This window comes from Aethalodelphis obliquidens, unplaced genomic scaffold (genome assembly GCF_003676395.1).
Source record: "Aethalodelphis obliquidens isolate GAN/ISIS:26980383/991018 unplaced genomic scaffold, ASM367639v1 scaffold63, whole genome shotgun sequence".
NCBI lineage: Eukaryota > Metazoa > Chordata > Mammalia > Artiodactyla > Delphinidae > Aethalodelphis > Aethalodelphis obliquidens.
In genome coordinates this window covers 10410888-10427047 of record NW_020838007.1, presented here as the reverse complement: position 1 = coordinate 10427047, position 16160 = coordinate 10410888, and the positions used below count along the sequence as shown (strand labels likewise).

Here is a 16160-nt window from a genome sequence, read left to right as displayed (position 1 = left end):
GTGTGTGTGTGTGTGTACACACACACACACACACACCCCACATCTTCTTTATCCATTCATCTGTTGATGGACATTTAGGTTGCTTCCATGTCTTGGCTATGGTAAATAGTGCTGGAATGTCCATTGGGGTGTGTGTATCTTTTCGAATTAGAGAGTTTGTCTTTTCCAGGTGTATTCCCAGGAGTGGGATTGGGATTGCTGGATCTTATGGTAACTCTTTTTAATTTTTAAGGGAACCTCCATACTCTTCTCCATAGGGGCTGTCCCAGTTTACATTCCCACCAACAGTGTAGGAGGGTTCCCTTCTCCTCACACGCTCTCCAGCATCAATGTTTGTAGACTTTTTGATGATGGCCATTCTGACCAGTGTGAGAGGATACCTCATTCTAGTTTGGTTTTTTTAAATTTATTTATTATCATTATTTTGAGGGCGGAGCTGCATTGGGTCTTTATTGTTGCATGCGGGCTTTCTCTAGTTGTGGCGAGTGGGGCTACTCTTCGTTGCAGTGCGTGGGCTTCTCATTGCAGTGGCTTCTTGTTGTGGAGCATGGGCTCTAGGCGTGTGGGCTTCAGTAGTTGTGGCACGCGAGCTCAGTAGTTGTGGCTCACGGGCTCTAGAGCGCAGGCTCAGTAGTTGTGGCTCACGGGCTTAGTTGCTCCGCGGCATGTGGGGTCTTCCCAGACCAGGTCTTGAACCCATGTCCCCTGTATTGGCAGGCGGATTCTTAACCACTGTACCACCAGGGAAGTCCCTCATTCTAGTTTTGATTTGCATTTCTCTGGTGATCAGTGCCATTGAGCATCTTTTCATGTGCCTGTTGACTGTCTGTCTGTCTTTGGAGAAATGTCTATTTAGGTCTTCTGCCCATTTTTAATTTTTTTTTTTAATATTGAGCTGTATGAGCTATTTGTATATTTTGGAAATTAAGCCCTTGTTGGTTGCTTCATTTGCAAATATTTTCTCCCATTCCATAGATTGTCTTTTTGGTTTGTTTATGGTTTCCTTTGCAGTGCAAAGGCTTTTAAGTTTAATTAGGCCCCATTTGTTTATTTTTGCTTTTGTTTCCATTACTTTAGGAGACAGAGCCAAAAAAAGTATTGCTGTGATTTATGTCAGAGTGTTCTGCATATGTTTTCCTCTAGGAGTTTTATAGTATCCGGTCTTACATTTAGGTCTTTAAACTATTTTGAGTTTATTTTTGTATATGGTGTTAGAGAATCTTCTAATTTCATTCTTTTACATGTAGCTGTCCAGTTTTCCCAGCACCACTTATTGAGGAGACTGTCTTTTGTCCACTGTATATTCTTGCCTCCTTTGTCTCAGGTTAATTGACCATAAGTGTGTGGATTTATTTCTGGGCTTTCATCCTGTTCCATTGAGCTGTGTGTCTGTTTTTGTGTCAGTACCATACTGTTTTGATTACTGTAGCTTTGTAGTATAGTCTGAAGTCAGGAAGTGTGAATCTTCCACTCTGTTCTTTCTCAAGATTGTTTTGGCTATTTAGGATCTTTTGTGTTTGCATACAATTTTTTAAATTGTTTGTTCTAGTACTGTGAAGAATCCCATTGGTAATTTGATAGGGATTTCACTGCGCCTGTAGATTGCTTTGGGTAGTATGGTCATTTTAACAAAATTGATTCTTCCAATCCAAGAACAAGGTGTACCTTTCCATCTCTTTGTTCATCTTCAATTTCTTTCATCAGTGTCTTATAATTTTCAGAGTACAGGTGTTTTGCCTCCTTAGGTAGGTTTATTCCTAGGTTTTTGTTTTTGTTTTTTTTTTGATGCAGTGGTAAATGGGATTGTCTCCTTAATTTGTCTTTCTGATAGTTTGTTCTTAGTGTATAGAAATGCAACAGATTTATGTATATTAATTTTGTATCCTGCAACTTTACTGAATTAATTGATGAGCTCTAGTAGTTTTCTGGTGGCATCTTTAGTATTTTTTATGTATAGTATCATGTCATCTGCAGTGACAATTTTACTTTTTCCTTTCCAATTTGGATTCCTTTCATTTCTTTTTCTTCACTGATTGCTGTGGCTAGGACTTTCAAAACTATGTTGAATAAAAGTGGTGTGAGTGGGCATCCTTGTCTTGTTCCTGATCTGAGAGGAAATGATTTCAGCTCTTTGCCGTTGAGTATGATGTTAGCTGTGAGTTTGTCATATATGGATTTTATTGTGTTGAGGTATGTTCCCTCTGTGCCCACTTTCTGGAGAGTTTTTATCATAAATGGATTTTGAATTTTATCAAAAGCTTTTTCTGCATCTATTGAGATGATCATATGGTTTTTATTCTTCAGTTTGTTGATGTGGTGTATCACGTTGATTTGTTGATATTGAAAGATGCTTTCATCCCTGGGTTAAATTCCACTTCATCATGTGTGATTCTTTTAATGGAGGCCTATACTTTATATTATCAGGACTTAAATTTTTTACTAGCCTTGTAGGAATGATAATCAAAGTTTTAATTTTCTCTGATAACTAGGATGAGCATCTTTTCGTGTTTTCCAGTTTTTTTCTTTATGGCTTGCACTTCTTATGTATTTTCAGAAATCCTTTCTCTCTCCTCTCAGAATGATCTCCCTATTTTTCCTCTACAATTTTGGATTAAAATGTAGCTGCTTTAGTTCTCTTGGAACTTATTATTGTGTATGTTGAGATGGGGATTTTAAAATCTATTTCTGTACAATTAAGTAGTTGTCTCAGTAACATTCATTGAATAGTTTATTCTTTTCTCGTCAATCTGTAATGTCATTCCCCTATTTGCCAAGCTCCCTGTGTACGTATGTGTGGGTCTGTTTCAGGGTTCTCTATTCTCTTCCACTGGTCTATAATAGTATATATATATATATATTTTTTTTTTAAACTCTCTTTTTTTTTTTTTAGAAATGGCTTTTATTTATTTATTTATTATTTATTTGGGGCTGTGTTGGGTCTTCATTTCTGTGCGAGGGCTTTCTCTAGTTGCGGTGAGCAGGGGCCACTCTTCATCACGGTGCACGGGCCTCTCACTATCGTGGCCTCTCTTTTCGCGGAGCACAGGCTCCAGACGTGCAGGCCCAGTAGTTGTGGCTCATGGGCCCAGTTGCTCTGCGGCATGTGGGATCTTCCCAGACCAGGGCTCGAACCCATGTCCCCTGCATTGGCAGGCAGATTCTCAACCACTGCGCCACCAGGGAAGCCCTATAATAGTATATTTTAAGTTAGAAATTCTTCTCATTAAAAGTTTCAAACATACACAAGAGATAATAGTATAATGAAACCACGTATAATCATCCACATTCAACAGTTTCCACGTATTTACCACACTAGCTTCATTTTTGCCTTTTGAAGCATATTCCAGGCCTTAGTTTACTTCACTCCTGTATACTCAACATGCACTTCTATTATCACACCATCAAAATTAACATTTTCAATAGTATTGTTCAATCCATATTCAGATTTGTTTATCTCAGAAATATTTTTTTTATAGTTGGTTTGTTTAAATCAGGGTCCTTATATTGAACTTGGTTTTTTATGTTTCTTAATTCTTCTAAAATTTAGAGCATTTGAGCAAAGTACCTTCCCCCAGTCTTTTTTGTTTTTCCTGACACTGACTTGTTGAAGAAATCAAGTTGGTTTGTCTCTCATATTCCACATTCTGGATTTGTCTGTGCTCCTTTATGGTGTAATTTAGCTTGTTCTAACTCAACATATCCTATAAACTAGAAGTTATTTTTAAAGGCTTATAATTAAGATTTAGGTTCAGCTTCTTTGGGGTAGGGAAGCAAAAAATACTTCATAGGTGGTGCTGGTACTTCGTATTACATCATATCAGGAGGCACATAATGTAAGGCTATTTTACCCACTCTTAGAAATGCTAAGATTGAATTAGTGGGATTCAGGTGGTTTCAGCAGGATTCCTCCATAAACAAGTTTTAATTTAAGGTTCATTCATTGATGGTGCTATTCTGATTGCCATTCCTCCTGTATTTATTAGCAGGAATTCTTTGCCTCTCTAATCGATGAGGCAAAAGAACAACTTTGCCTCATCAATTAGAGATATATGGTTACCCTGAAATCTAATTGGTACAAGAAAACAGGATAAATGCTTTGTTCTTTGCCTTTAATTTGTCAGTGTTCAGAGTAAGGAGTTAGTGCCTCAGTTAGTTTCAGTAGTGACCAGTAGGGTTTTTAGTATCAGTATTGAAGACTTGAATATCATTAGTCTAGATTTTTTTAGTAATCTTCTGTGTAAGGTTGGTCTAGATTAACTAGTTCATCATTACCTGAAACAGAAGTAAGGATGCTAACACTTTGTTTCCTGTTGTAGTTTCCCCCCATAATTTATGTTGCCTTAATTTTTTTAAGTTATACTTTTGGAAGGGGTTATAATAGATATAAAGATTCTTTATGCAGATACCCTGCATAGTGTGGCTATACTTACCTCAGTGTTATAAAATATTAACCTCTGTTTTCTTCTAGTACTTTTGTTTTTGCATATTTAAATATTTAATATATATGAACATAAGTGTTATGTTAATACTTTGCTCCAAATAAGTTTACTTATATATTGACATAAAATTATATGTTTACTTTGCTCCAAATAAGTTTACTTATATATTGACATAAAATATATATATCTCTCTAAGAGAGCCCTGCTGATGTTAAACCCTTTCAAAATGTTCAATTAATCACTTGTGTTCCTAGGTGACATATAATAGCAGAAAAATCTAGGTAATTTGTAGATAGATTTGTGGTTAATTATGCAAAGGCAAAATTTTAGAACATTAAGACATATTTCTCAAATAAATGTAACACTAACTGTTAGAAGATTATAATATCCTTATTAATATTTTCATATTTTTGTAAACTTGAATAGTGTATTTATTTCCTTTATATAATAATTGATTTTATTCTGTTATTTTGGATAGACACTTGGCATTTCACCTGAAGAAAAATTTGTTATTACAACAACAAGTAGGAAAGAAATTACCTGTGATAATTTTGGTAAGCAATGTTATGTTTATGCTTTTATATTTAATATGTTCTAGTATATCATAGAGCAATGACTATTTTATGAGATAGATAAGCATCAAAAAACTGTGATGTTTTGAGGATGGGGGAGGAAACTAGCTATATGCATCCAGTTTGTGCAGAGGTCATATTTTTCAAGCAAGATTATAGGAAAAGAGTTGATATCATTTATGGCTACAGAAGATGAGACCTTGCTCAGCACAACACCTAGCACAGATCTTCTACTTGGGCCCTTAAGAAGCTAATTCTTCTGACCAACTTGGATTCTTCCATTTCTTTTTTTACCCAGTTATGTTCTAAGACTTGCCAATTTTTCATGCCTGATTCCTTTTTGGATTTAATCATTCTTCTCCATTCATATTGATACCACTTTAATATAGTTCCTCATCTGATTTTCTGTGACAACTTAAGAATTGAGTGTTTCAGATGAGTGGAAGTATTTGAACCTATTCCATTGATATTCTTAACAAAACACAACACAACTGAATTTATAGATGGATCCATTGTTTGGGGATTTGCCTGTACAATTTTTAAAGTCATTTCATAGATACAGTTTGTATATTTAAAATTATAAATTCATTGTGTTTCGGATGCTAGCTTAGCACTTAAGATGTTACCTCTTGATTACAGATGAAACTGTTAAAGATGGAGTCACTCTGTACCTGCTACAGTCAGTCAGTCAGTTACTACTAACAGCTACAAAAGAACGAATTGACTTCCTACCTCACTATGACACATTGGTTAAAAGTGGCATGTATGAATATTATGCAAGTGAAGGACAAAATCCTTTACGTAAGTATTCCATTTATACTAATTTTGATAAACTGTCACTCACCTTTATCCCCTGATCACACGTCTTAGTCCTTCACTTTAAAAAAGATCTCTCATTCTACTTTATTCACAGACTGTGATCAGTTTTTGTGAGTGTCCTTACTTCGTCTCTTCATCACAGTGTATTTCTTTTTCTACCTAAGTCATCTTACTTCAGAATAAAGATACCTCTCCTTGAAAACTAATGTAGAATGAGAATTCATTCCTTTTCGACTCATGAGAGGTCTTGTACTTACACATCTATCTCCTGTACACTCTCCTTTCCTGATTTATTCTTCCTGGCCTCATGTACACCTCTCCCAGTTGAGAAAATATTTGTTTTATCTTGCACATTTTTTATAGCTGAACAGCACAAGTAAGTGGTTTGTGTTCTTTATCATTTCTTTATCATTTCCTTCCACCTTTACTACTTGCCAGTTTTTATCCTTCCTTTGGATTGTTTGCTAGTTGATTTAGAGAATCTTTTCTGTCTGGACCCTGCCAAAGTGTTTAATACTATTTAGATGTTCATTATAAACTTTCTTTTTCTTCTTTTTTGGCTGTGCTGTGGCTTGTGGGATCTCAGTTCCCCAACCAGGAACCAGGAATTGAACCTGGGCCTTGGCAGTGAAAGCCAGGAATCCTAGCCACTAGGCCACCAGGGAACTCCCTATAAACTTTCTTATTAAAATTTTTTTTCATTGTATATGCATTAGAGTTGGTAGAAAATTAGAAAACATAGATAAGCAAAAAGAGCATAAAGAACATCCCTATCTCTACCACCCAGTTGTAACTACCACCAACACTTCGGTGTTTATCATTTCAGACCTCTTTATATTGTTTGATTTTTTTTTTTTCTTTTTTAATGGTTTTGTATGATGCATCCTTTTTTTTTTTTTGGCCGCGCTGCATGGCTTGTGAGATCTTAGTTCCCTGACCGTGGATTGAACTCGGGCCCTCAGCAGTGAAAGCACAGAGTCCTAACCACTGGACCACCAGGGAATTCCCAATGCATACTTTTTTAACCTACCTTTTTATTTAAAATGTAATGAACATCTTTAATATGCATGTCAATGCATATTTGTTTTAGGGGTTACACAGTATTTAGATAACGTAATTTATTTGAACAGTGTACTGTTGTTATTAGACATTCAGGTTATTTCAGTCTTTTTTTTAATTGTTACAAATGACTGAATGTTCTTGTGACTAATTCTTTTTTTTTAATAAATTTATTTATTTATTATTTTTGGCTGCGTTGGGTCTTCGTTGCTGCGCGTGGGCTTTCTCTAGTTGCGGCGATCAGGGGCTACTCTTCGTTGCGGAGCACAGGCTCTAGGCATGCAGGCTTCAGCAGTTGTGGCTCGCGGGCTCTAGAGCACAGGCTCAGTAGTTGTGGCGCACGGGCTTAGTTACTCCGCGGCATGTGGGATCTTCCCAGACAAGGGAAGTATGTCCCCTGCATTGGCAGATGGATTCTTAACCACTGCGCCACCAAGGAAGTCCCCCCATCTTCTTAATGTGTCAGTGCTTCAGGGCTTAGTCTTTGGTCCCTTATCTTCTCCTAATTCCTCAACTGGGGATTCCATCCAATCTCATGGCTCTAAATACCATAGTTATGGAAGTGACTCCCAAATGGAGGTAGTGAGAAATGGTCATTTTTAGTTAAATATTGAAAATAATGCCAGACTTACCTCCTGAATCCGTTTTGTCTATCCACTTGCCCATGTGGCATCTCTACTAGGATATCTAAGATGGGAATATACTACACATAGTTTTCCATCCAAATTAATTTTGGTTCTTTTTAGTTGCTTAAACCAAAAATCCAATTGATTCTTTGTCTCATTCAATCTTTCAGAAAATCCTTTTGGCACTATCATCAGTGTTTATCTTAAAATGAGCATTTCTCTTTACTTCTGTTGGTAACACTAGGTCTGAGGCACCATCATAGATTACCGAGATTATACAGTGGCCTCGTCTCTCTCTTTTCATGCCTGTACACGTAAGGTTTGAGAAGTCAGATTGTTTCACTAAGGGTAAACGCCGACGTCTTTACAATTACATGCATGGTCTTAGAAGCTGTGCTTTGTATCTCTCTGACTCTGTTTCCACAACTCTTCTTGTTGTTCATTCCTCTTCACTGCCAGCTTTATTCTCAGCTTAGGACCCTCTGCCTGGATAGCCCCTGTCTCAGTCCCTCACCTCATTCAAGTCTTGTTTTTCTATTACCTTCTCAACAAAACTTATCTTGTTCACCCTATTTAAAATTGCAAACTATGTTTCCTTTATGCCTCTATACCAGATAAACCCATGTAAGTTGGAAATATTCTAAGTCAAAAATGCATTTGCGGGGGCCTCCCTGGTGGCGCAGTGGTTGAGAGTCCACCCGCCAATGCAGGGGACAGGGGTTTGTGCCCCGGTCCGGGAGGATCCCACATGCCGCGGAGCGGCTGGGCCCGTGAGCCGTGGCTTCTGAGCCTGCGCATCCGGATCCTGTGCTCTGCAATGGGAGAGGCCACAACAGTGAGAGGCCCGCATACCGAAAAAAAAAAAATGCATTTGGTGGGGGGTAAATTATAAGTTTGGGATTAAAATACACACCCTACTATATATAAAATAGATAATCAACAAGGACGTACTATATAGCACAGACCTATAATGGAAGAGAATGTAAAAAAAGAATATATATATTTATATATATGTATAACTGAATCACTTTGCTATATACCTGAAACTAACACACCATTGTAAATCAACTATACTTTAATATAAAATAAAAATTAAATTAAAAAATGCATAGGAGCCATGTGGCAAAATGTTAACAACATGTAAATCTAGGTGAAAGGGTTTAAGTATCTGCATATTGAATGAATCTTTAATTCTTTCTCTGGGGATAAGTTTTTAAATGTATAATCAGGGAGTCAGTAGATACATTCATTTTTAAGACTTTTGATATAGATTAATTACCTTCCAGATTGGTTATATGGGTTTTCATTCCTACTGTCATTATATGAATAGGCAGAGAATATCACGGTTTAAACTCCTGCTTTGATTTCTGTAACTTCACATTAAATTCCTGGGTCTTTCCCTGCCTCTGTTTCCTGTGCCTTTGATGCTACTTCTGGTTATTGTTGACTGTATGGTGGATAATTCTTTAAGTCATGTTGATCTTTTTATACTTGAAGTGAACTTACCCAAGCCTAAACTATTCTGTGTCAATGAAGCATTTATCTCTGGCTGTCTTTACTCTCTCTATTAAGCATAGTCTGTTCCAGCTCTGTGGAACACCTCTACTCACTGAGCTTGATATAGTGATAGGGCATCGCATCTAAAACTGAATTTTTCTTTCCTCCCTTCTAAATTTTTCTCCTTCCAAATTTTATGGAAAATATGACCATTTATTCAGTCTTCTAGAGCAAGTACTCAAAACCACCTTGGATTTCTTTTTCTTTCTCCCTTTATATCTAATCATATACGAAATTCTACTCATTTCTTTCTTTGAGGTTTCTCTTAACTCTTTTTCCTCGCATTTCCTACAGTGTCCCTACTTCTCCATTTCCTAGTTAATACCCTTCACCAGGTCTTTATACATATCTGATTTGTGGTAACTTCTTTCTAACTAGCTTATAAACATAGACATCCCCTGAGTGTTGAGGGTGTGGAAGTGCTTGCTGGAGTGCTACTCTGTGGGTTAATTACGCTTAAGTTGGGTTACGCCTCAGGGGAAGAGACATTAATTTATTATGTTCCCCCTTTTAATTAAGGGAATAAAAGTGAGGAATAGTTTGGGTACTGACCCTGGAGAAAGGAGAATGTTAGGAACGATGCCGAGCCAGTGATAAACTGAAGGTCAGGCTGATTTTGTAGTAGGAAATTAAGAGCAGTTTTGTGTCAGTTAAGCAGATACATTCTGCCATTTCACAAGTTGCTGTTTTGAGATATCTGTATTTAAATTAGCTCTCAATAGACACTTTTATAGTTGCTTTATAGTTGTCCTTATATCTCAAAATGTGCTTACGTTTGACTTGTGCATGATGTAATTACATACCACAGACTACTATTTGATTTTATGGTTATGGTCTTCTGTTTGTCTCTTATGTGTGTATGTCTGTCTTTAGATTATAAACTCCTTGAAGCCAGGAATCATGGCTGGCTGACTCATGATGTGTAGTGCCATGCAAGTACGGGTTGGTGACTGCTTTTTTATGCTGGTGGTGATTGGTGATGCCTTTATTATGTTTGTGTCATTAGGATCAGGATAATACTTTAATTCTAGCTCTTTGGAAAATAAAAGTGATGGCTTAAGGTACTTCAGAGTTTCTTCTACTTTGAACTTTTATATGAAGTATTTAGGAGGGAAAACTTAAGCAATAACGTTTCTCATTCTCTTCCAGCATTTGCTCTTGCAGAATTAATTGATAATTCATTGTCTGCCACGTCTCGTAACACTGGTGTTAGAAGAATACAGATCAAATTGGTAAGGAAATAATACTCTAAAGCAATTTAACTTGTCCTTTTATAGAAGTACTACAGGTTCATTGGAGAAAAATTAGGAAAGAAAGATAAACTAAAAGTAGAAATAATTATCTGATGTCTCTTCAGTCATTAAAATTTTTTCACGTGCCCTTTTTCTATGCATATATGTATACATGTATGTGTGATCATAGTGTACATTTTGTTATTTGTGATCTTTTATTTTCCCTTAATAGTACATTGTAAACACAGCCATATCATGAATATTCTGCAATATAATATACCACTGCTGCAGTTTGGTTTATTGACTATAATATAAATAATGTAATCAGTCTACTGTTGTTGAACTTTTAGATTTTTTTTCCTATATTTTTGCCATTGTAAGCAGTGCTGGCGTGATGAGTATCCTTATAGATTTTTGTACATATCTCTGATTAGTTTCTCAAGCTAAATTCTGAGAAATGGAATTTCTGGGTTAAAGGACATGAAGAATTCTAAGGCCTTTGATTCATACCGCTGAAGTGCCTTTCAGAAAGTTGTATTAATATATACTTCCTCCAGCAATGTATGAGTGAGCCCAATGAATCACTTTTTTTATATTAACCTTTCTTGTTTTTAATATTGATTTGACTTTTCCTATCTTTTTGAACTTATTTTATTTCATAGCATTTTGATGAAACACAAGGAAAACCTGCCGTTGCAGTGATAGATAATGGAAGAGGAATGACCTCTAAACAGCTTAACAACTGGGCCGTGTATAGGTTGTCAAAATTTACAAGGCAAGGTGACTTTGAAAGGTTAGAAAACCTTACTCACTTTTTTTATGGGCAGCTGGGTATTTTAATGAGGATAAGAACTCATATTTCTTTAGTTATACATGATACATTGGCGGTTTTGATGTTATCAGCATATTTATTTAGATTTTTATAATAAAGTTTTTATGAACAATACTTAGAAATAGTCAAAACTGCATAAATCACATTGCACCCTTCCATCGAATGATTCTTTTTGCATTTCCTGAGGTATATAGGAATTTTTTTTTTTTAATTTTATTTATTTATTTATTTATTTTTGACTGCACTGGGTCTTCGTTGCTGCATGCAGGCTTTCTCTAGTTGCAGCGAGCGGGAGCTACTCTTTGTTGAGGTGTGCGGGCTTCTCATTGTGGTGGCTTGGCTTTGTTGTGGAGCATGGGCTCTAGGTGCATGGGCTTCAGTAGTTGTGGCACACGGGCTCAGTAGTTGTGGCACATGGACTCAGTAGTTGTGGCTTGTGGGCTCTAGAGTGCAGGCCCAGTAGTTATGGCACACAGGCTTAGTTGCTCTGTGGCATGTGGGATCTTCCTGGACCAGGGCTCTAACCCATGTCCGCTGCATTGGCAGGCGGATTCTTAACCACTGCTCCACCAGGGAAGTCTCCCCATCTTCTTAATGTTTCAGTGCCTCAGGACTTAGTCCTTGGTCCCTTATCTTCTCGTAATTCCTCACTTGGTGATTCCATCCAACCTCGTGGCTCTAAATACGATAGTTATGGCAGCTATGTTGTGTTCTTCGGGAAACACATTAGGGAAGAATCAGTTGGTGTTCTTATTAAGTAGTTAGTATTTGTTCGTGTCCTGTTTTTCTCTCTGCTGTGTCAAGGAAAGTCACCCAAATTTAAGGACCAGTCTCAATAATGTGTAAAATTAATATAGTTAACACATTTGCCTTCTCACTTCTGAAATTTCAGCACTCTCAGAATTTTCATCAAAATTGTAAAGACTTACAATGCCATGATGAGAGGCAGCAATAAGGGAAGAACAAGGGCTGTGGAATCATTTGGTCTCATTTGAATTCTAGCCTTACTAGTTGTATGACACTGGTCAAAGTAGTTTACTTCTCTTTATCTCAGGTTACATGTCTGTAAAATGGGGATAATACCTCATAAGGTTTTGTGAAAACCAAGTGAGTTATTAGTACCTGTAAAATCCTTAGAGCCTGGCAAGTGATAAGCAGTCAATAAATACAGGCTATCATTTTAGTTATTACTTCTCATTCGTGGCTTCAGATTTTTCTGCAACTATTCTTTTTCACTATTTTCTTGAATATGTGCCACTTCAAGGATTTATAAAATAGCCATAAAGAAGGCAAAGATCACATCTTTCATAGTCTAAAGATAGAATTTAGCATAAGATAGAAATATTAGGTAGAAATGAAAGGAGAACAGATGGTAGATTGGGGCAAAAAGGTCAGAAAAATGTTAGTTAAATCAAGTGGAAGAGTAGAAAGAAGTAGAGCCTACAGTTTATTAAGATTTCTCTAGATTTTAGCACAACACAGACTTTTAAACTTAATTCAAATGTTAGGGAAATTTTAATTTTTGGTAGAAATCTACCTGTTGCATGTTCTGCTTTTTATAGGTCCTAGCTTTTTATAGGTGTTGTATCAGTAAACAGTCAGTTGTTGTTATAGCTGTTATGTACTCATACTGTCTTTGAGTCCAGTATCAGTCCCTTAACCCACTCCAGTTTCTGTTAGCATCAGTTGTACCCCCCTCACTCCTCTAGCTTCTACTCCTATAGAAAAAATTATCATTTGTTTTACTGCTTCCAGTTTAGTTTTTTATTGGATATAAGGATGGGTATCATAGGAGACAGGCGGTGGAAGAAAAGGAAGGACAGCCTACAAATACAAAAAAGCTGACTATCTTGACTGTAGCTTATGTTGTAGTAGAGGAAAAGCCAAAAGTAAACCAAAAAATGTATAAGCACTTCAGTTACTGATGGTTAAGAAAATATTGAGTAATATGTTAGAACCTGATGGCCATCTCTTTTAGGTAAGGTGACTAGAAAAGAGGGCAGCCTCTTTGAGGTTACATTTGAGTTGAGGCTTGAATGATTAGAAAAAAACACCCAAGCGAAAATCTGGGCGAAGAGTATTCCAAGTAGAAGGAACATCAGCACATGCAAAGACCCTGAAACTGTGATCAGCTTGTTTCGTTTGAGAGACGGAGAGGAGACCAGTGTTGTTAAGTGCATATGAAGGGGAGGGTAGAGGGAGATGAGGTGAGAATTCTAATTTGGTAATATTCTTTCTAACTCTCACCCACCTTGGTACTACCTTTCCCTCCACTTTTTTATTTTGAAAATTTCAAATAAACCAACAAATGAGTTGAAAAAACGTCAAATAAAAAGCCAGCAAATAAGTTGAAAGAGCAGTATTAGCACTCATATATCCTTCACCTAGATTTATGTTAACATTTTGCCACATTTGTTATCTTCTATCTGTTTATGTATGTGTGGGTGTGCACATGCGTGCACACACAGCACACACACTTTCTCTCCCTAAATCATTTGAAGGTAAGTTGCAAACTTTATGGTATTTCACTGCTTAATACTGTAGCATCTATTTCCTTCACAGCAGTGTTGTCATAAATAGCTATAATACCTTTATACCCAAGATATTTCTCAGTGATTCAAAATATCTAATGTCCATATTCAGATTTTTCCCCTTTGTCATGTCTTTCTTTTCTCCTTTATTCTATAATTCCCTACATTTGTGTCTTTCATGAAATTGTCATTTTTTTTGGTAGAGTTCAGGCTAGTTGTAGAACAGTCCACAAGGTGGATCTGAATGTTTACTGAACACTATTCTTTTCCTCAAAATTTTATGAATATTTTCAAATATACAGAGAAGTTGACATTCTACAGTCAGTACCCAAGATACTCATACTAAGTTTCTACCACTGACAGTTGCGTTACCACGTATCTTTTTATCCGACTAACCTTGAGGTCATCTCATTTTTTGATTCAGTTCAAAATAAATTACAGATATCAGTAAACTTTCTCCTGCTGCTTTAAGTATTGGTATCATTATGTAGAATTCAGGGGTTTTTTTTGAGGTAAAATTTACATTGAAAGGCTCACATCTGTCTTAAGTATATCTTCATTAAATTTTTTTTATGGTAATATAACTCATATAGTCACAAAGTTGTGCAGCCATCACCAGTAATTCCAGAACATTTTCATCACTAGAAGAAACCCTGTAACCACTTGTAGTCAATCTTGTCTCTCTTTGCCGTCGCTAATATACTTTGAATAGTTGTTAATCTACTTCTTCAGTTGTTTTTTTAGGGATTACAATTAACATTTTAATACATAACAGTCCACTTTGGATTAACACCAATTTAATGTCAATAATGCACACAAACTTTGCTCCTGTATAGCTCCATTCCCCTCCCACTGCTCTGTATTATTATTTTCACATACAGGACATCATTATACATTATAACCCTGTCAACACAGTTTTATAGTTAGTGCTTTATACACCTTTCTTTTTTTTTTTTTTTTTTTTTTTCAGTACGCGGGCCTCTCAGTGTCGTGGCCTCTCCCGTTGCGGAGCACAGGCTCCGGACGCGCACATGAAGTAAAAAATACACTTATACTGTCTTTTTCTATTTATGTAGTTATCTCTGCTTTGCTCTTTATTTTTTCTTGTATTCAAGTTACTTTCTAGTGTCTCTTCAGTTTAGTCCAAGGGACTCTTCTTCAGTAGCTACTTTGCGGCAGATCTGCTGATGACAGATTCCCTCAGGTTTTGTTCATCTGTGAATGTCTTAATCTCTTTCCTTTACTTTTTTTTTTTTTTTTTTGTGGTATGTGGGCCTCTCACTGTTGTGGCCTCTCCTGTTGCGGAGCACAGGCTCCGGACGCGCAGGCCCAGCGGCCATGGCTCACGGGCCCAGCCGCTCTGCGGCATGTGGGATATTCCTGGACCGGGACACGAACCCGTGTCCCCTGCATCGACAGGCAGACTCTCAACCACTGCGCCACCAGGGAAGCCCCTATTATTTTGTTTTTGTTTGTTTTTTGGCCACGCCACACGGCATATGGGATCTTAGTTCCCTGACCAGGGATTGAACCTGTGCCCCCTTTTGAAAGCTACTTGTGCTGAATGAAGAATTCTTGGTTGACAGTCTTTTTCTATCAGCACTTTGAATACATTAGTCTACTGTCTTCTGACTCCATAGTTTCTGATGAGGAATCACCTGTTAATCTTGAGTATCCCTTGTATGTGACTAGTCACTTCTCTCTTTCTGCTTTCAAGATTCTCTTTTTTCTCTGGCTTTTAATGGTTTGTGGCATGTCTAGTTTTTGAGTTCATACTATTTGGTGTTTGTTGAGCTTCTTGGATGTCTAGATTAATGTTTTCATCAAATTTGGGAAGTTTTTGGCCATTATTCAAATAGTCTTCCTCTCCTGTCCTTCTGTGGCTCATCTTTATCCCCTCCATTGATGGGGTTTTTTTCTTCAGTTTGTTTCTCAGACTGAATAATGTCAATCAACCTGCCTGAAAGTTCACTGGTTGTTTCTTCTGCCAATTCATATCTGCTCATGAGCCACCTAACTGAATTTTTCATTTCAGTTGTTTTTTTTTTCAATTCCAGAATTTGTTTGGTTCTTTGTAGTTTCTGTTTCTACTGATATTCTCTGTTTGGTAAAATACTGTTCTCATACTTTCCTTTACTTCATTAGACATAATTTCTATTAGTTCACTGAATGTATTTAAAATAGCTGATTTATTTTAAAAAATTTTAATTGAAATATTGATTTATAATGTGTTAATTTCTGCTGCATAGCAAAGTGATTCAGTTATACATATATATAACATTCCTTTTTTAAAAAATTCTTTTCCATTATGGTTTATCACAAAATATCGAATATAGCTCCCTGTGCTATAATGTAGGACCTTGTTGTTTATCTGTCGTATATATAATAGTTTGCACCTGCTAATCCCATACTCTCACTCCATCCCTCTCCCATCCCCACCCTTGGCAATCACAAGTCTGTTCTCTATGTCTGTGAGTCTGTTTCTGTTTTGTT

The 16160-nt window shown here is 36.7% G+C and overlaps 1 protein-coding gene across 1 annotated transcript in view; it reads left to right on the top strand.

Annotated features, from left to right (window-relative positions):
- Positions 1-16160, top strand: part of SMCHD1 (structural maintenance of chromosomes flexible hinge domain containing 1) — a 129379-nt gene that overhangs the window by 5640 nt on the left and 107579 nt on the right. The window contains exons 2-5 of the mRNA XM_027088813.1: positions 4918-4993; positions 5651-5812; positions 10222-10304; positions 10967-11097. Coding sequence (XP_026944614.1) covers positions 4918-4993; positions 5651-5812; positions 10222-10304; positions 10967-11097 — 452 coding nt within the window. The remainder of the gene's footprint in view (positions 1-4917; positions 4994-5650; positions 5813-10221; positions 10305-10966; positions 11098-16160) is intronic.